The sequence below is a fragment of the Dendropsophus ebraccatus genome, chromosome 8 (genome assembly GCF_027789765.1).
Source record: "Dendropsophus ebraccatus isolate aDenEbr1 chromosome 8, aDenEbr1.pat, whole genome shotgun sequence".
NCBI classification, from domain to species: domain Eukaryota; kingdom Metazoa; phylum Chordata; class Amphibia; order Anura; family Hylidae; genus Dendropsophus; species Dendropsophus ebraccatus.
The window spans coordinates 61336836-61356829 of record NC_091461.1 but is presented as its reverse complement, the minus strand read 5'-3'; the positions used below and the strand labels follow the sequence as shown (position 1 = coordinate 61356829).

General features: G+C 43.2%; 1 protein-coding gene across 2 annotated transcripts in view; it reads left to right on the top strand.

Moving 5' to 3' along the window:
- The window catches only part of LRRC20 (leucine rich repeat containing 20), a 394968-nt gene that overhangs the window by 249304 nt on the left and 125670 nt on the right, over window positions 1-19994 (top strand). The window contains exon 5 of one of the 2 annotated variants that reach the window (XM_069980550.1): window positions 13-482. The exons of the other annotated variant lie outside the window; for it this stretch is intronic. Within the exon in view, the coding sequence (XP_069836651.1) occupies window positions 13-314 (302 nt within the window). The 3' untranslated portion in view covers window positions 315-482. Of the gene's footprint in view, window positions 1-12; window positions 483-19994 lie in introns of those variants that run through there. 2 annotated transcript variants of the gene reach the window in all.

The window sequence follows — 19994 nt, the reverse complement described above, 5'->3', positions numbered from 1 at the left end:
TTCTTTCATCAGCTCATCGGGTTGTCGCGACCCATCAAGAAATCATCAGCCATTGGCTGCTTAATCTCTGTGTAATAGAAGATGTAGGACCGACAGCTTATTGCAACAAAAGGACACACAGTTCTACAGTCAGTTGTGTAGTCCTCCCTACACAATTACCAAGCCATGAAATAGGCTCTGTAAATAAACGCCAATCTACGAGAGTTTATAAAGAGTGTAATATGGTCCATATACTTATGCTTCCTGCTGGATCCACTTATATCTTTGGGATCTTTCCTTATATAGTTATATGGTTGATAAGGTTAAAAAAATGACCGTCAAGTTTGACCTATAACACTACCGTGTTGCTCTAGTCTAGAGGGAGGCAAAAATCCAAATATGTTTCAAATATTTCAATCAGAATAATTCCTTGGATCAACATCTTATCACCAGTTATCAAGTACCCATAAGTTATGTAATGTTATATTTTTCAAGAAAAGCATCCAGGCTCCCATAAAGTTATTTAATAATTAAGGCATCACAATATAATTTTGCAGAGAGTTCTATAGTCTCACTCTTCTTAAAATAAAGAATCCCAGCCTGTATTGAAGGTGTAGCCTTCTTTTCATTAAATGTAGACGATGCCCGCCTGTTATAGACCTTGGTATAAAAAGATCACTAGAACGATCTATGTACTGTTCATTCATATATTTGTACATTGTGATCAGATCACCCCTTTTTGTTAAACTTAATAAACTCCAGTTACTTTCTCCAGTTCAGCCATGTCTTCATAAACAGATGACTAAAACTGTACACAATATTCAATGTGTGGTCTGACCACTCATTTCTAAAGAGGCAAAACTATTGCCCAGATTTATCAAATGGTGTAAAATATACACTGATGTAAACTGCCAACAGCAGCCAATCACAGCTCAGCTTTCATTTTACCAGAGCTGAAAGCTGAGCTGTGATTGGTTACTGTGGGCAGTTTACAACAGTGCATACTTTACACCCTTTGATAAATCTTCCCCTGTGTTCCTATATTTAACATTGATGCCTTTTTAAATTCACCTCATCCCTACCATATTATCTGTGACTGACAAAAAGGGCAGCCCTTTTCTCCATGATCCCAACCCCCCCCCCCCCCCCCCCCCCCCCCATACCGGCACTTGATCCATTAACTTACATCCCTAATATCATGCTGCCTCTCTGGTGTGCCACGTGGTAAACGTTAATATTTCAGAAAATATTACCTTGACGGTCCTTGCTTTAGTCCTACTGCCTAAGTACCTGAATTTTAAGCACTCCCCACCTAACTCTAACTGCCAATGTACACCACGACCAGTGGATCTTCACCAGCCCCTCCCAGTAATCTGTCAACCTCCACTGCCAGCAACTGCCAGTATCTGGTCTTCCCTAGACTGCTGTTTACATCCAAAAGGTCCCTATACACCTTAGACTTTAGATGGCTGAACCTGCTGTGGCCATCAATTTAAGGTGTATGGCAACAACCAGTGACAGTTGATGTCTGTGGTCATTGGGGTCAACCATGATGGAAAATCAAGGCTTCACTTCCTGGATAAAATGGTGATGTCACGACCCGACTCCCAGAGCTGTGCAGGCTGTGGCTGCTGGAGAGGATGATGGCAGATCAATGCTCAGTGTTCCTCCAGTGCCCTGTGTCCCTCAAGTGTCCCCCTGCCATCATCCTCTCCAGCAGCCACAGCCCGCACAGCTCTGGGAGTCGTGACATCACCATTTTATCCAGGGAGTGGATCCTTGATGCAGTAGTAAGCGCAGGGAAAAAAAGCACTTTATGTGCATTTCCCATAAGAGGTGTATATTGGGGATTTTTATAACTTTTTTTTTTTTGGGGGGGGGGGGGGGGGGGGGGGGGCAATACAATACTTAAATAAAAATTTTCCTTGGACTTCTCCTTTAATCCAGCCCAGCTTTGTTGCAATATCATGTAATGTGGTGTAAAATCGGTTTCACAGGAAAATGGGAGTCCTTCAATGGTTACTGCTATAGGGACAGGGACATGTAAATAGTTTTTATCGGTCAGGGGGCATGGGGTGTTTCAGCCACTACAAATCAGAATAATAAGTTCAGAGCCCAGCAATATTTGTCCATGTGGCTGTATTATATGTGTATCGGGCTGCTCGACCTTATTGACCGCAGGTTAGTGAAGTGTGCTACTGGGCATGTCTCCCCACCATCAATTTTCCTCATCAGTGGGAGTTTCAGCAGAACCTAAGTGTGGACACCTGAATATTGGTTATGCTTTGCTGGCCTCAGCAATAACAACTGCAGTTAAATTGTGTGATAATTTGCAATGAGTCTTTTACATCTCTGTTGAGAAATTATGGTTGCTCTTTTTTACTTTATTTTTTAATTCTAGCATTAATTGCCATATACAATGAAGGAAATAATTATTTGATCCCTTGCTGCTTTTGTCATTTTCCCCTCTGAAAAAGACATAAACTGTCTAAAATTTTGAGGGTAGAGTCCGCCAGGACAGTAAAAATTGCTCATGGCTGGGGCTTCCAGCACAACAATGATCCAAAACATACAGCCAAGGCAACAACAAAGTGGTTCAAAGAGAAGCACATTAAAGTCGTGGAGTGGCCTAGTCTCAAGACCTCAATGCCATAGAAAGAAAACTTATAGAGGGAGCTGAAGCTCTGAGTTGCCAAGCAGCAACCTCAAAATCTTAATGATTTAGAGATTGTCTGCAAAGAGGAGTGAACTACAAAAAACCTCTGACTGCCATGCTTGCCAACAAGGGTTTTGCCTTTAAGTCTTGTTTGCCAGAGAGATCAAAGACTTATTTCTCTCTGCAAAATGCAAATAAATTAGTATAATTTATACAATTTGATTTTCCGGATTTTATCTTTCATATTGTATCTGTCACTGTTAACATTACCCTATCCTTTAAATTATAGACTCTTCCTGTATTTGTCAGTGGGCAAACTTACAAAATCAGCAAGGGATCAAATAATTACTTCACTGTAGGGGTTTTGCCACAGCATCTCATACATTAATTTCGTTTTTTGATCCAGAGGGGGAATTGTGTACTTCTGATCATTGTCCTGCTGAATAATCCAACTGCACATGACCTTTGGGTCTCAAACTGACCTGAGGACATTCTCCTTTGGGATTCTCTGCTAGAAAGCAGAGTTCATGACAAGCCACCCAGGTCCTGCATAAGAAAATCAGCTGCACACCATTACACTACCTCCACCATGTTTGACTGTTTGTATGATGTTCTTATTTGGGAAGGCATGTTAGCTTTATACCAGATGTGTAAAGAAAAGTTGTAATGCACAGTAATCTCATCCCCTTCATATAACATATACATTCTGTTTAACAATATACATTTTTAAATAATGATTAAGCAAGGTATGTCCTTTTTTGAGGGTGAAGCACCATCTGTGATGTCGCTGTGTAGTGCAGATTAAGGGTGCGTTCACAAGTACAGGATCTGCAGCAGATTTGAAGCTGCAGATTCAAAGCAAATCAATTCTGGGCCATCAAATCTGCTGCGGATCTGTTGCAGATCTGCTGCAGATTCAAATCTGCGCCATCAAATCTGATGCAAATCTGCTGCAGATCCAGTACGTGTGAATGCACCCTTAGGCTGGGTTCACACTACGTATATTTCAGTCAGTATGTTTCAGTCAGTATTGCAACCAAAACCAGGAGTGGATTAAAAACACAGAAAGGATCTGTTCACACAATGTTGAAGTTGAGTGTATGGCGGCCATTTAATGGCAAATATTTGCTGTTATTTTAAAACAACGGCTGTGGTATTGAAATAATGGCAGTTATTTACTGTTATATGGTGGCCATCCACTCCAATCCAATTTCATCATTGTGTGAACAGATCCTTTCTGTGTTTTTAATCCACTCCTGGTTTTGGTTGCAATATGAGGACCACAATACTGACTGAAATATACGTAGTGTGAACCCAGCCTTGGGGTCTGTTCACACGTACAGACTCGCAGCTGAAATCTCGCTGCAAGTTTTGCAGTGAGATCAGCAACAAGTCAAGGTCCTGGCAGGTCCCAGTACTACATACTCGCAGCGGTCTAAAAGACAGCTCCGCTGTCTGTATGTGCATTACCTCTCCTTGCTGCATGGAATTCCGGCGTCCTGCTCTCCCGCCCAGCCAATCAGTGTGTTGCTCAGCCGCAGCCACTGATTGGCTGGGCAGGGGGGGCAGGACGCTGGGACCCATGCAGGAGAGAGGTAATGTATATACAGACAGCGGAGCTGGAGCAGAAGGGGTTAAGGAGGCGGCTGCATTACATACACGCAGCGGTCTGAAAGACCGCTGAGAGTATGTAGTACTGGGACCTGCCAGGACCTTGACTCGTAGCTGATCTTGCTGCAAAACTCGTAGCAAGATTTCAGCTATGAGTTTGTGTGAACAGACCCTTAATAGACATTCTGGGGGAGATTTATCAAACATGGTGTAAAGTGAAATGCTTGAATGCGCATTACTAAAGAAGAGTTTTTTCTAATTTTGGATTGCTTGATTCGAGTAATGAATCCCATTATCCCCTTCCCGCATGAGAGCGTAAGGGCCCTATTCCACCGGGCGATTATCGTTCAGATTATCGTTAAATCGTTCAAATCTAAACGATAATCGTTCGGTTGAAATGCAGTTAACGATTAACAACCGAACAAGAAATCTTTGATCGCTTTATAAGATCAGGACCCATTTTTATCGTTGCTCGTTCGCAAAACGTTCACAAATCGTTCGCATTGAATAAGATGTTCGGTCGTTCGCAATAGATACAAACGCAATAGTGAAGAAATAGCGAAGAAAAAACGATCGCAAATACAACCATAAGTAACGATTATCGTTCCATGGAAATAAGGGAACGTTTTCAGGTCTTTCGCCATACCGGTCGTTTGAGATCCTTAATCGTTAACGATTATGCGAACGATAATCGTCCGGTGGAATAGGGCCCTAACTGTACGTCCTCATGCTGGTGGGGGCATTCAAAGAGGGGTCGCGCAGCAAACCCGCTCTGAACAGCCACAATCCTGGGTGCTATTTGCAGCCTGGGACCGTGGCAATTAGCGGGCATGGTTCGATCGCTGTGCCCGCTAATTAGCCTTTTAAATGCAGCTGCCAACCTGAGAGCTGCATTTAAAATGCTCCTTTGCCACTTCCCTGGTGTCTAGTAGGGGGGATCCCCCCACGACGTGGTCGCGGAGGAGCGATCCCCACATCTATTACCGGCCGGGATCTGTGCCTTAATGGCGCTGATCCCATCTCGGCACTCTATTGCTTTTGGCTGCAGCCGCCCAAAGCAATAGAATGCTTATCTCACTGATCTATGCAGTATATAGATCACATAGATCTCAATGAAAGATCAGAATAGTAATACTGGAAGTCCCTCAGTAAGGGTGGGTTCATACTGAGGAATTCTCGCGGATAATGTCCGCGGAATTCCGCAGTATGTCCGCGCGCCTTTCCGCCGGCTCCATAGACACCATTCTATGGACCGGTGTATTGCGCTATCTGCCGAAAGAAGTGACATGTCACTTTTGGCGGATATGCCGGCCCATAGAATGGTGTCTATGGAGCCGGCGGAAAGGCGCTCGGACAGCCGACAGAATTCTGCGGAGTTTATCCGTAGTGTGAACCCACCCTAAGTGTGTAAAAAAAAAAAAAAAAAAAAGTTTTGTTTATTAATAAAAAATCCCCTTCCCTAATAAAAGTTTGAATCACCCCCCTTTCTCCATTTTATAAATCAAAATAGATAAATAAACATCGGTTCAGGGACCCATGTGTATCAGATAATTGCCCAAACTATTATTTTATTTATTTCTGATCTCTCACGGTAAATGGCGTAAGCGCCAAAAAATTCCATAGTGCAAAATTGTGCATTGTTGGTCGCATTAAGTCCAGAAAAATTGTAATAAAAAGCAATCAAAATCACATATGCGCAATCAAGGTACCGATAGAAAGTACAGATTATGGCGCAAAAGATGACAACTCACACAGACCCATAGACCAAAGGATAAAAGCATTATAAGCCTGGGAATGGAGCGATTTTAAAGGAACATTAATTTTTTTAAAAAGGTTTTAATTTTTTAAAAGCCATCAAATAAAATAAAAGTTACACAAGTTACATATCATTGTAATCGTAACTTCTTGAGGAACATGCATAACAAGTCAATTTTACCGTAGGGAAAAAGGCATAAATACAAATACTCCCCAAATTTTAAAAAATGTGTATGTTTTTTTTCAATTTCATCACACATTAAATTTTTTCTGGTTTTGCAGCGTACAAGTAGTGGCGCAAAAAATAAGGGCTCATGTGGGTCTGTAGGTGAAAAAATGAGAGCGCTATGGCCTTTTAAACACGAGGAGGAAAAAACAAAAGCGCAAAAACAAAAATCAGTCTGGTCCTGAAGGGGTTAAAGTTAATAGGAGACTCAAGCATTTTTTCAGTGGCCTTATTTGGCAGAGGGGAAGTTATCTGGTGAACCTGAAAACCTCAGAAAGTGATGGAAACACCACAGAAATAAAACTGGCACAGTAGAGGAAGCATGCAGGGATATGTGCTCCCAGGTCCCTCAACTATGCCAATAGTCCCACTCAGCCATTGGCCATAGCGGGGTCCCACCTCGGCCGATTACTGGCTGAGCAGTGCTGACATCTCACAATCCGGGTCCCTACTCAAATGAAAAAGCGGCCGGGGGACTGGGAACTGGAGCTGGTGACAGCAGACCCCGCGTTGGAGCAGGAAAGGTAGGTGCATGTTATGTTCAGCCACCTCCTTCCCAACACTTTTGAAAAAAATGTCTAACCCCAGACTTACCCAACAGTCCTTTTAAAGGAGGTGTGGTGAAGCTTATCGCCTGCCTGACTAACCACTTTATACCTATACACCTCTTTCCTCGCTCCAGCAGCTCTCCCTGGCAACTAACAGCAAGCAACTGAGTTCAGCATCTGGAGACCTAGGGGGTATATACACCCAAGTCACCTGACCAATCCCGATCAGCCAGCCAATTACTGCTATGCCAGGAGCCAACATAGCTGTTGCACAGCAGGATCTCCCAGCCCCATTCCCTGCTAGTTTATTGGCTGATTTAAAGCCGGCAAACTTGCAGGGAGGAGACTATAAATGGTATTTGAGCACCATGCAGTATTCATTTTAGTATAAAGTACTTTTGAGTGCTGTGATGCTCAAGCAAATAATGAGCTTGAACGAACGTATTTGCTTATCTCTTATATTATTATCTTTGTGGATGAAGTTTTTTATTACAAACATGTTGAGGTATGCAGGGAAATGTGGAATGAAAAAAATGACAATACTTCTCACCGGTTTGCTGATTGATTATATAGTAGGTGGATTTTTAATAAAATGCAACTTCACTATTTGTGTTGGATTTTTTTTTCTCTTCTCTACTAAAGCAGGAGAAATGAAGCACAGACATGCAAATACGACTTCAAATTAAGATACTTATACCATATCTGCTTATCGTTCCCATACTTTCCTATGTTTCTTCCTTCTGTGTGCCTAGCGATTCTTATGCCAGGTTGTAATCAACCATTTAGAGTACCTAGCTGTTCCAATTAGTAGTATAAATTACGGCAATGCCACACTGTCATTAACATAAAATTACATAGTACTCATAGACTTGGTGACCTTGCTAATAATCGGAAATGTATGCAGTATTCAGTTGTGAAAACTGATTGAAACGAGTGTTAACGATACATAAAACTTAGGTAAGAGACCAGCTGTACCGTGACCTGGCCGGGTCCCTGAAATGATCATCCCGGCCGGTACAGCAGTACCGGCCAGATGATCTTTCCTGCCGCAGAGTTCTGATGCGGGCGCATCCCTGCGTGCCTTCATCAGAACTCTCTACTGCACACTATTTAGCGTGCGGCCGCAGCTGCTCGCTCAGTAGTGTGCACTGTCAGTTCTTTGCGGCCAGCAAGGGATCCTGGCCGGAGTGTTTACTATGTGTGTATGCTTCGGCCGGGATCCCATAGACGGCTATGTAACGTATATATCCACAATAATCACGGCCGTTGTACAACAGCCGTGGTTTTACGAAAATATACGTTGTGTGAACATAGCCTAACAGTAATAGATTGCATAAGTGGAGGTATGTACTGTAAGCTCAAAAAAAAATAAAAAAATCAATGTAGTGCAAATGTTGGGTGCTTTTGAAAATTTATATTTGAGTGATATCCTTGTGCACAGACATTAACGTGAGGAATGCCTCGAAATCTAAAGGACTGTTCAACCAACTACCTAGTCATTTGAACACTTCTTGATACCTGAAGGTAAACGTGTCAGCTTTAATTCACATTTCAAACTGCTGACACTTAAATAGCTGTTAAGTTAGAGAGACACATAGTAAATTTCATTATACGCTTCCATAAGGTTTGGCTCTGAGAACAGGCTTCCGTTGACTTTAGTGCAGTAGTGATAATGCATCTCAACAGACCATGCACATTTATTCAAATTCAAACATTTTGCCAACCAGAAATACAAAGCAAATTGTGTAAAATACCCACCTGTTAGTGGGTCAGCAGGTTAGACTAATTGAAGGGGCAGTCTGAATGATGCAGCAGTGCTCCTAACAGTGTTTTGGAGCGGATTTTACCCCATTAAAGGGGTTATCCAGCGCTACAAAAACATGGCTACTTTTCCCCCTACTGTTGTCTCCAGTTCAGGTGCAGTTTGCAATTCAGCTCCATCTACTTCAATGGAACTGAGTTTCAAAACCCCACCCAAACTGGAGACAACAGTAGGGGGAAAGTGGCCATGTTTTTGTAGCGCTGGATAACCCCTTTAACAGTGTGGGACTGGTGCCGTGGAGGAAGGTAAGACACATACCTTCCTCTTGACGGTCCCCGACGCTGTAGAGGGCTATCAGTAGGTTAGAGTTACTTCCTACCAAAAAGAGGCAAAAATTCTTAGTATCACAAATCAAAATAACTTTATTAACAACCAAAAAATACAATCAATAAAATATATTAAAATTGATCACAAGGTGGGGATGTATACACACAGAGGTACAGTCATTAATCTGAGTACACTCAATCACATATAATTTAAGTATGTAAAGTATAAAGTGCAAGTAGTCTATGGAGGGACTACAACTCGCAGCATAACCAATTTGTCTCACTGTAATCGGGCTCCACTATTCAATTACTGTAGTACTGTTACTGGTACTGTAGTACTGTTACTGTAGTATAAGGTAGATGAAGACAGCACTCACCCGGTATGAGACAGCTCACTTTATTCCATGGATCGCGGGTAGCAGGGAGGGAGAGGTAAGGACGCGCACTGGGACGGCCGTTTCGGGGACACGCCCCCTTTGTCGACCAGGTGATGGCGTCATGTGATGGGAGGTGTGCTATATACACAGGTAACGTGCACGTGATCAATCAGAAAACATATGTGTTAACAGGTAAATCATATCTTACACAAATACACTAAGATCATTCCGCTCATTGAGGCCAAGCGGGCCCGTGGCGTTGAGTCGGGAGATCCAGATAGACTCTTTTCTCAAGAGTATCTGGTGCTTGTCTGCTCCCTCTGGTACCGAATTAACTCTTTCCAGTCCGAGGAACTTCAAGTCCCTTGTATCGCCTTTATGGACAGTTCGTACATGTTCTATAAGGCGCGGGACGCCTTTTCCCGTCCTTACAGAATAGGCATGCTCCTTAAACCTTACCCATAAAGGTCTTTTAGTTTTCCCCACATAGAACGCTCCACATGTGCAGACTAGCGCATAAACTACAAATGAGGATTTACATGTAATAAAATCCCTAATCATACACTCATGTCCTCCTAGGGAAATATAGGATACATTCAGCAATTGGGTGCAATACTTGCACTGACCACATTTTTTATTTCCCTGGGGCAGTGTCCGAGACAGCCAGTCGGTGTTCTTAACCTGTGAGCCTGGGGTATTTAGATGATCGGCTATAGTTTTGTTTTTTCTATAAGAGACACATGGTTTCCTTTCTGCAATTTCCCTGAGGTCAGGATCTGATTCCAGCAAATGCCAATGTTTTTTGATGGCCTCTTGTATGGCTAAATTATTGGGGGAGTTCTGGAAAATAAAATTAAACCTTCTATCAAGGGGTTTGTGTTTAGTGGAGGATGACAGAAGATTGTCCCTGTTCTGTATACTGGCCCTGTGACGTGCTTCTTTAACTAGAGTGTCAGGGTACCCTCTTTCAGCAAATCTCCTCTCCATTTCGGCAGCCTGTTTATTGAATGAATCATCAGTAGAATTTACCCTGCGCAGGCGCAGCATCTGGCCATATGGAATTGCTTTCTTAACATGCGCAGGGTGTGAGCTGCCGAAATGGAGAAGAGAGTTGCAAGAGGTAGGTTTTCTATATACCGAAGTATGAATCTCATTGTCGTGGATATTTACTTGAACATCCAGGAACTCCAGAGAATGGCCACCGAACTTAGATGTGAAAAACATATTAACGTGGTTGTGCGCATTAAGGAACTGGATAAAATCGGAAAATTGTGCCTCTGTGCCCTGCCAAACAATAAAAATATCGTCGACAAAACGATGGTAAGACCTAATAAACTTAATGTAAGGGTTGTTGGTGGAAAAAACAACATCGTGTTCCAGCTTAGCGAGGAACAGGTTGGCATACGTACAGGAGACCGGCGTGCCCATGGCCGTGCCGATCTCCTGCCGATACCACCTGTCCTCGTAGCGGAACACGTTGTTGGTGAGGATGAAATGTAAAGCTTCGCCAATAAAGTTAACCATAGCTGTAGGGTTATTGCCCTGAGTGACGAACCACCTGACAGCCTCTACACCCGCATCATGTGGGATGCGAGTGTAGAGGCTCTCCACGTCAATCGAGGCCAGGGCGCAATCCTTGGTCCATGTAATGTCGCTGAGGACTTTAAGAAAATGTGGTCAGTGCAAGTATTGCACCCAATTGCTGAATGTATCCTATATTTCCCTAGGAGGACATGAGTGTATGATTAGGGATTTTATTACATGTAAATCCTCATTTGTAGTTTATGCGCTAGTCTGCACATGTGGGGCGTTCTATGTGGGGAAAACTAAAAGACCTTTATGGGTAAGGTTTAAGGAGCATGCCTATTCTGTAAGGACGGGAAAAGGCGTCCCGCGCCTTATAGAACATGTACGAACTGTCCATAAAGGCGATACAAGGGACTTGAAGTTCCTCGGACTGGAAAGAGTTAATTCGGTACCAGAGGGAGCAGACAAGCACCAGATACTCTTGAGAAAAGAGTCTATCTGGATCTCCCGACTCAACGCCACGGGCCCGCTTGGCCTCAATGAGCGGAATGATCTTAGTGTATTTGTGTAAGATATGATTTACCTGTTAACACATATGTTTTCTGATTGATCACGTGCACGTTACCTGTGTATATAGCACACCTCCCATCACATGACGCCATCACCTGGTCGACAAAGGGGGCGTGTCCCCGAAACGGCCGTCCCAGTGCGCGTCCTTACCTCTCCCTCCCTGCTACCCGCAATCCATGGAATAAAGTGAGCTGTCTCATACCGGGTGAGTGCTGTCTTCATCTACCTTATACATCACATATCTCTTCCCTACTGTCTTGCACCCCCGGCACCCAGCCATACATACCGTGGTGTATCCTGCATACTGACGTCCGTGGACCCATTCAGACTGGAACATTGGATAGTGGTGCAGATCGGCTGTCTCTTTCCCTTGCACTGTTACTGTAGTACTGTAGTACTGGTACTGTTTTTGTACCACTGGATAACCCCTTTAAGGATTGAGGGAAGAAAATGGCCTCTAACTTCGAGCAACAACTTCTGTTAAGCAACTTGGAGCTTTGCAACCGAGAATATACAATGATTTATGCATTAGAGGTGGCAATTCTAAAATGTTATTATTTATATTGCCAATGAAGTTATAAAGATTTTTCTTGTGTCTTAAATCTTCTTTGACACGGAAATTGGAAAATTATTCTTGGAAAATAAGCAGAGGAGAGTGATTTTTTTTCTTTTACAGCTATATGACTTTAAAAGGTAGCAAAGCAATAATGCAAGTAGATAATCCTACCCTGTGGAGACATTTAGACAGTGCTGAAAGAATAAGATTAAAACCGCCAATTCCAGAAACGGAAACCTGAGCAATGCTAGGGAGTGACTCAAAGCATAACTGGAGTGTCTCCACTACTGGGAGGTAGAAAAATCAATTAAATCTACAACCTTTCTGCTTATAATCTTGATTTATTACTTTTTTTTCACACTGATCTGCAACCTTCTCATAGGTGCTGATTTTACCTCAATCATCATAATTTCAAGGGAAGTAAATCACTGATCGATCCACTAATGCACGTAAATTATGTGTATAACACTGTTTTCTTCCTAAGCTTTGAACATTCTGAGCAAAAAAAGTCAAGATTTTTGTATTTTTAATGGCTCTACTAAAACAGTACAAGATATTGTCCTCATATAGCTATTGTAACAAGCAACATGTAAGGACCCACTAAACTAGAAAAGCAGTTTAGCCTTGAGCTGTACCTGCGAGCTTGACTTCTGCTTATAGAGGGTACCAGGGTGTTCTGCAAGCATGGTGCCCATATAGATAGGGGCTGGCTTACTGGACAAGATGATACTGTGACGTGGCACTAGGGGGTAAGGCAGGTAGGCATAGCCAGCAAGTCAGATAGCACACTGGAGAAGCAAGAAGGTACCCAGGGATTAGGCAGTGATGTAGTCAAACACAGGCAGATTATTGAAGCAGACAGCATAGGCAGGGCCGGGACAAAGGGTAGGAAGAGGTGGGCGATGGCCTAGTGCGCCATCTGGTGGTAAATTACAGAGGGCGCTATTCTATCCACCACAGAGGGGCCTTCACAGGACTGAACCTGGAAGCAGGGTTTGTGGTAGAAAAGCAAACAGTAGAGGATGCACAACATCACTTACACTGTGTGGTGTGTATCCTTCACTGTCTGTTGCTGTCCTTGAGGTTGCCTTGGCTGTTGGGTCTGGAGATGGGGGAGGAGAGGACACGCAGCACAAGCCTGCACAGCGTGATCAACAGGAAGGCCCCCTGCAGAGCTGCCTCTACTTCCTGACTACGGCTGTGCTTAACTGAAGCCCTGACCCTGCACAGCCAGGATGTTTGCCAGTGAGGAGACCAGTAACAAGGAGGTTAGTGTATAACTGAGCATGTGTATGTGTGAGTGAGTGAGGGTGCATGTATCTGTGTGTGTGTGTGTGTGTGTATGTATGTATGTATGTGTGAGTGAGGGTGCATGTATGCATGTGTAAGTGAGGGTGCATGTATGAAGGTATGAGTAAGTGGGGGGTGCATGTATGTATGTATGTGTGAGTAAGTGTGTATGTATGTATGTATGTGTGAGGGTGTATGTGTGTATGTATGAATAAGTGAGGGTGTATGTATGTGTGAGTGAGGGTGTATCGATGTATGAGTGAGGGTTTATGTGTGTGAGTGAGGATGCATGTATGTATGTTTGAGTGAGGGTGCATGTATGAGTGAGTGAGGGTGCGTGTATGAGTGCATGTATGTAAATTCTTCTTCTTCTTCTTCTTCTTCTTCTTTTTTTTTTTTTTTTTTGGGGGGGGGGGGGTTGCGGCTTGCCTTCTTTAGCACCAGAACGCTTGTCCCGGCCCTGAACATAGGTTCAGGTTAGCAATCCAGGTAGGCAAAAGCAGTCAGTATGGTAATGGAAGGGTTAAGGCCCTATTCGGCCGATATCGGCCGCTACGAACGATATTCGTCCCGTGGAATAGAGTGCAACGATCAGCCGACATAGTTCATGTCAGCTGATCGTTGCAGTCGCTTGTTTTTCAACATGTTGAAAAACAAGCGACTGATATAGCAGCGATCTGCTGCCGTCGCTCCGTTGAATAGGAGCATCGGCAGCAGACGCTGCTATATCCTATGGGCTGCCCGGACGATCAGCGATCCCCCGGGCAGCCCCCCCGCAGCTCCCCACCGCCCCCTCCCGCACTCACCCGCTCGCTGCAGCCACGTTGAATAGCGGCGGCAGCGAGCGGGGAACGAGGAGCAAACAAGCGCTAATAGCGCTCGTTTGCTCCTCCAAACGACTCGTGGAATAGGGGCATTAGACACAATCAGAGTCTAAGAAACAAGTATAGGATACCGTCAGAATACAGAGGAAAGCAGGATCAGGGTAACACACCTTTGCATTTGACAGAGCAAACTACATGTAACAAGCAAAGGATATTGGGTGTAAAGCAATTAAATAGCTATTGCCAAGCTAGGATAGGTGAGGGAAGAATGAAAGATGTTCGCGCTGGCCCTCTATAAGCCAATACAGAAAGTGACATGCAAGGGAGCATGGGCATAGAGCAAAGAATAGAGAGACCAGAGAAGAGAATAGAACACCTTTGTGAGACAACTTAAAAGGCAGTGATAGTTAAAGTGTCACTGTCGTGAATTTTTTTTTTGCAGAAATCAATAGTCCAGGCGATTTTAAGAAACTTTGTAATTGGGTTTATTATCCGAAAAATGCATTTTTATCATGAAAAAGCAGTTTGAAGCTCTCCCCCCTGTCTTCATTGTTCTCCTATGGAGAGAGCTAAAGAAAAGACCAAAACAGGACAACAAAGAGTTAATCTACAAATCCCTCACGGGATATCTCCTGTGACAGTCACCAGTGACCTGTCTGAGCTCAGATTACAGCTGTCACCCAGCTCCGTGCCTGTAATCCTCTGTTATCTGCTTTCTGCTGACGGCTAACTCCCTCCTTCCTCCTCCCCCCTCCCCTCTCCCTAGAACAGACAGAGTACGTCTCCTGCAACAAGTCACAATTTTCAGATTTTTCAGAGTGGATGAAAAAGAGGAAGGAGGGGGGGACCTGGGAAAAGGCTTTTTACATGCAGATAATGGCAGATTTGGCTAATAAACCCAATTACAAAGTTTCTTAAAATCGCCTGGACTATTGATTTCTGCAAAAAAAAAAAAATACGACAGTGACTATTTAAGTTTAATTGAAAGTATACTTGAAAAGAGTTTTTAAAACCTGCATAGCTACAGTATATAGGATTACAGGGGCGTAACTAGAAATGGCTGGGCCCCATAGCCAACCTTTGATTGGGCCCCCTTCCCGACTAACCAATAAGCTGTCAAGTGATCATAACTGCATCAGGAGTGCTTTCAGTTAAAGGGGCATTTGCCGATCCTGCGCAACCTGCTTGGTCACCTGGTGCTGCAAATGGTGACAGCTCAGCGGGCCCAGTGTATTGCAAGAGTGGAAAATGGGGCCCCCTGATGCGGTGGGCCCCATAGCAGCTGCTATGACTGCTATAGTGGTAGTTACGCCCCTGGCTGGGCCTAAACAGACTGGCACTGTTCTAAGGGACAACTTACAGTACACTACTATAGATGGTGTATTGAGCTATATTGAACTACTGATTCACTGGATTTGCAAGGTGGTAAATGAGTTAGCAGATATTGGAGAAATAGCCGCATCACAATGAGGAAGTGGCTACAGTGATCTGCTGCTACTGAAGCTAAAAGAAGTGTAGGGAGGATTACATTCAGGAAGCAGCACAAGGGCCAGCCAAGAACTTTATGCGTGGCCAGTGAATAGAGAGATGCCTTGGTTTACTTTTCAGGGACAGTGTGGATCTTCTGGAGGAGGAAGACACGTATTCAGCCCTGGCTTTTGCTTTTTCTCTCTCCAGCACATAAGCACTAACAACCATCCCCGCTGCCATATTTCTTTACAAATTACGAATGGGGGAAAGTTGTTGTGAAACCACTGTGACAATTTAACAATAATATCTATTTTCTTTTTTGGTTACTTCATTACGAATGAATTATTAGCTAGAGCTATCATTATACGTTGTTTTAAGACTATTAGCTCAGATAATACTTTATTAAAATGTACAGATAAAGATAGCAGTGTCAAGTTCTCGGTTTTAGACTTTAATCTTCTTTATCCATACCCACATCTATGTAGTGGGATTGAGATCTAGAACTCTTGCTGTTTTCAATGCATTTAAATGAACTGTCCACAAAATTCTAAAAAGCTTATGCAAATTAACATTTTGTAAAAAAAGAAAAAAATTCACCCACCACATACATATTAAAGTAGGGAACTATGAAAGTGTCTCTGTTGTTACAACTTTCAAAATCCTCGTCCCTGCCTTGCTGAGCCCCCCAACCCACCTATTGGGTGAGCAAAGGAATACGGCAGGTGTACGCCTCTGGCAGAACATTCATAAATGTTTAGACTCTTTGAAAAAAAAAATAAAGGAAGTTTCTTTTTTTCCATGATAACTAAAAATATAGAATAAATATAAATTGCAAACTTACTTTATATATCTGCTGTTAATTTAGATTTTGAAAGTTATAACGACAGTGACACTTTAAGGAAAAAAAATTATTGGTCCTTTAAAGCTGAATGAAAGAAACAAAAGAAAAACAAGCAGAGTGCTCAGTTATCTCTTCAATCCGCTCATCAGCCTGCTGCCTTTTAACTCATTGCTGCTCAGTGCTGCTCCTTCCCAGGTATTGGGAAAAGCTGGATCTAGTTCTGGGAAACTTCTCCCAGTTTCCAAGGACTGGATCCAGCTTTTCCCAGCACTCGGGGAGGAATGACTCAGAACGGCAGTGAATTAAAAGGCAGCAGGCTGATGAGCGGATTGCTGAGATAACAAAGCGCTTTGTTTTATTACTGTAAATTTGCTAATCTCTAAAAGAAATCATTGGTAAGGGAGCTCTTAAGTACATTTCGTTATGGGAGTCTTACAGTCAACTATAATTCAACTTGGGCTACATGCACATTGAGTAAATGTTGCGGATAACTCTGCGTGAATTCCTCCGCTCGTCCCTGCATGCTGTCGCTTGGCTCTCCGCCTGTCCCATAGACTCCATTCTATGGTCAGGTGGATTCTGCTGTCTGCTCAAAGAATTGACATGTCAATTTGTTGAGCAGACGACGGAATCTGCCCGAGCATACAATGGAGCCTATGGGACGGACAGAACTTCAAGTGGGAGCATGGGAAGGGAATGAGCAAAGGAATCCAAGCGGAGTTATCTGCAACATTTACTCAATGTGCATATATACCCTTAAAGTGAGCAATCGGCCAACTAGTGAGTGTTTGATCATTTTTCAGCTGATCACTCTCTCTTTGTGTAATACAGGCTTCATAGACCACTGGTCTTCTTGCTGTCATTATAGCTATAAATGGTTTTAAAGGCTCTAAAAATCTGTACATGATATTTTAGTGCATCTCAATATGTTCATGTTATTGTGATTGCTTAGATACCAAGCAATTTAGTCTGGAAGCTTATCAGTAAGTTATCCTAACAGCACACTGCCATATTCATACACATAGCTTATTCTTTCTATTTCAATGAATAAAGCCAATTTGTCATTTTCAGAAGTAAAAACAATTGTTAGGATGTTACAGCTGGCTATCTTCATATCATCTTATAACCAGTCCTTACATTGCTTTCGGCTAATTGTACTACTGCATATCAGTTAACACCTTCCTAACCCCACAAATTTCAATTATTGTCTTTCCTTCCGCCTCACCTCATAGAATGATTAAGGGCGTATAACCAGAAACGCGTCAGATGTGTATTTTCTATTTTTGTATCTGCCTTTTTGTTCTATTTTAATGGAGTAAAGAAATAAAGAACAGACTTTTATTGGAAGTGCTGACCTATTTTTCCTTTCTGCACAGTGAGAGATTAGTTGGGGGAAAGATCAGAAGCAATGTGAGAAAATATTATTTTACTGAAAGAGTAGTAGATACCTGGACCAAACTTCCAGCAGAGGTGGTTGGTAAATCCACAATAACACGACTGGGATAGACATATATCTATCCTAAGATAATAAGAAAGAAAATACTAAAAGGGCAGACTAGATTGACGCAGTGGTCTTTTTCTGCCTACAATCTTCTATGTTTCTACACTCACCGGCCACTTTATTAGGTACACCTGTCCAACTGCACGTTACCACTTAAATTCTAATCGGCCAATCACATGGAGGCAACTCAGTGCATTTAGGCATGTAGACATGGTCAAGACAATCTCCTGCAGTTCAAACAGAGCATCAGTATGGGGAAGAAAGGTGATTTGAGTGCCTTTGAACGTGGCATGGTTGTTGGTGCCAGAAGGGCTGGTCTGAGTATTTCAGAAACTGCTGATCTACTGGGATTTTCACGCACAACCATCTCTAGGGTTTACAGAGAATGGTCCGAAAAAAAAAAAACATCCAGTGAGCGGCAGTTCTGTGGGCAGAAATGCCTTGTTGATGCCAGAGGTCAGAGGAGAATGGGCAGACTGGTTCAAGCTGCTAGAAAGGCAACAGTGACTCAAATAGCCAACCGTTACAACCAAGGTAGGCAGAAGAGCATCTCTGAACGCACAGTACGTCGAACTTTGAGGTAGATGGGCTACAGCAGCAGAAGACCACACCGGGTGCCACTCCTTTCAGCTAAGAACAGGAAACTGAGGCTACAATTTGCACAAGCTCATCGAAATTGGACAGTAGAAGATTGGAAAAACGTTGCCTGGTCTGATGAGTCTCGATTTCTGCTGCGACATTCGGATGGTAGGGTCAGAATTTGGCATCAACAACATGAAAGCATGGATCCATCCTGCCTTGTATCAACGGTTCAAGCTGGTGGTGGTGGTGTCATGGTGTGGGGAATATTTTCTTGGCACTCTTTGGGCCCCTTGGTACCAATTGAGCATCGTTGCAACGCCACAGCCTACCTGAGTATTGTTGCTGACCATGTCCATCCCTTTATGACCACAATGTACCCAACATCTGATGGCTACTTTCAGCAGGATAATGCGCCATGTCATAAAGCTAGAATCATCTCAGACTGGTTTCTTGAACATGACAATGAGTTCACTGTACTCAAATGGCCTCCACAGTCACCAGATCTCAATCCAATAGAGCAGCTTTGGGATGTGGTGGAACGGGAGATTTGCATCATGGATGTGCAGCCGACAAATCTGCTGCAACTGTGTGATGCCATCATGTCAATATGGACCAAAATCTCTGAGGAATGCTTCCAGCACCTTGTTGAATCTTTGCCACGAAGAATTGAGGCAGTTCTGAAGGCAAAAGGGGGTCCAACCCGTTACTAGCATGGTGTACCTAATAAAGTGGCCGGTGAGTGTATGTTTCTAACTTCTCCCAGGACTACACCCAGCTTTTCCAGGCACCCAGAGCAGAGTTCAAAAGCACACATATGTTTTCTGATTGATCACGTGCACGTTACCTGTGTATATAGCACACCTCCCATCACATGACGCCATCACCTGGTCGACAAAGGGGGCGTGTCCCCGAAACGGCCGTCCCAGTGCGCGTCCTTACCTCTCCCTCCCTGCTACCCGCAATCCATGGAATAAAGTGAGCTGTCTCATACCGGGTGAGTGCTGTCTTCATCTACCTTATACATCACATATCTCTTCCCTACTGTCTTGCACCCCCGGCACCCAGCCATACATACCGTGGTGTATCCTGCATACTGACGTCCGTGGACCCATTCAGACTGGAACATTGGATAGTGGTGCAGATCGGCTGTCTCTTTCCCTTGCACTGTTACTGTAGTACTGTAGTACTGGTACTGTTTTTGTACCACTGGATAACCCCTTTAAGGATTGAGGGAAGAAAATGGCCTCTAACTTCGAGCAACAACTTCTGTTAAGCAACTTGGAGCTTTGCAACCGAGAATATACAATGATTTATGCATTAGAGGTGGCAATTCTAAAATGTTATTATTTATATTGCCAATGAAGTTATAAAGATTTTTCTTGTGTCTTAAATCTTCTTTGACACGGAAATTGGAAAATTATTCTTGGAAAATAAGCAGAGGAGAGTGATTTTTTTTCTTTTACAGCTATATGACTTTAAAAGGTAGCAAAGCAATAATGCAAGTAGATAATCCTACCCTGTGGAGACATTTAGACAGTGCTGAAAGAATAAGATTAAAACCGCCAATTCCAGAAACGGAAACCTGAGCAATGC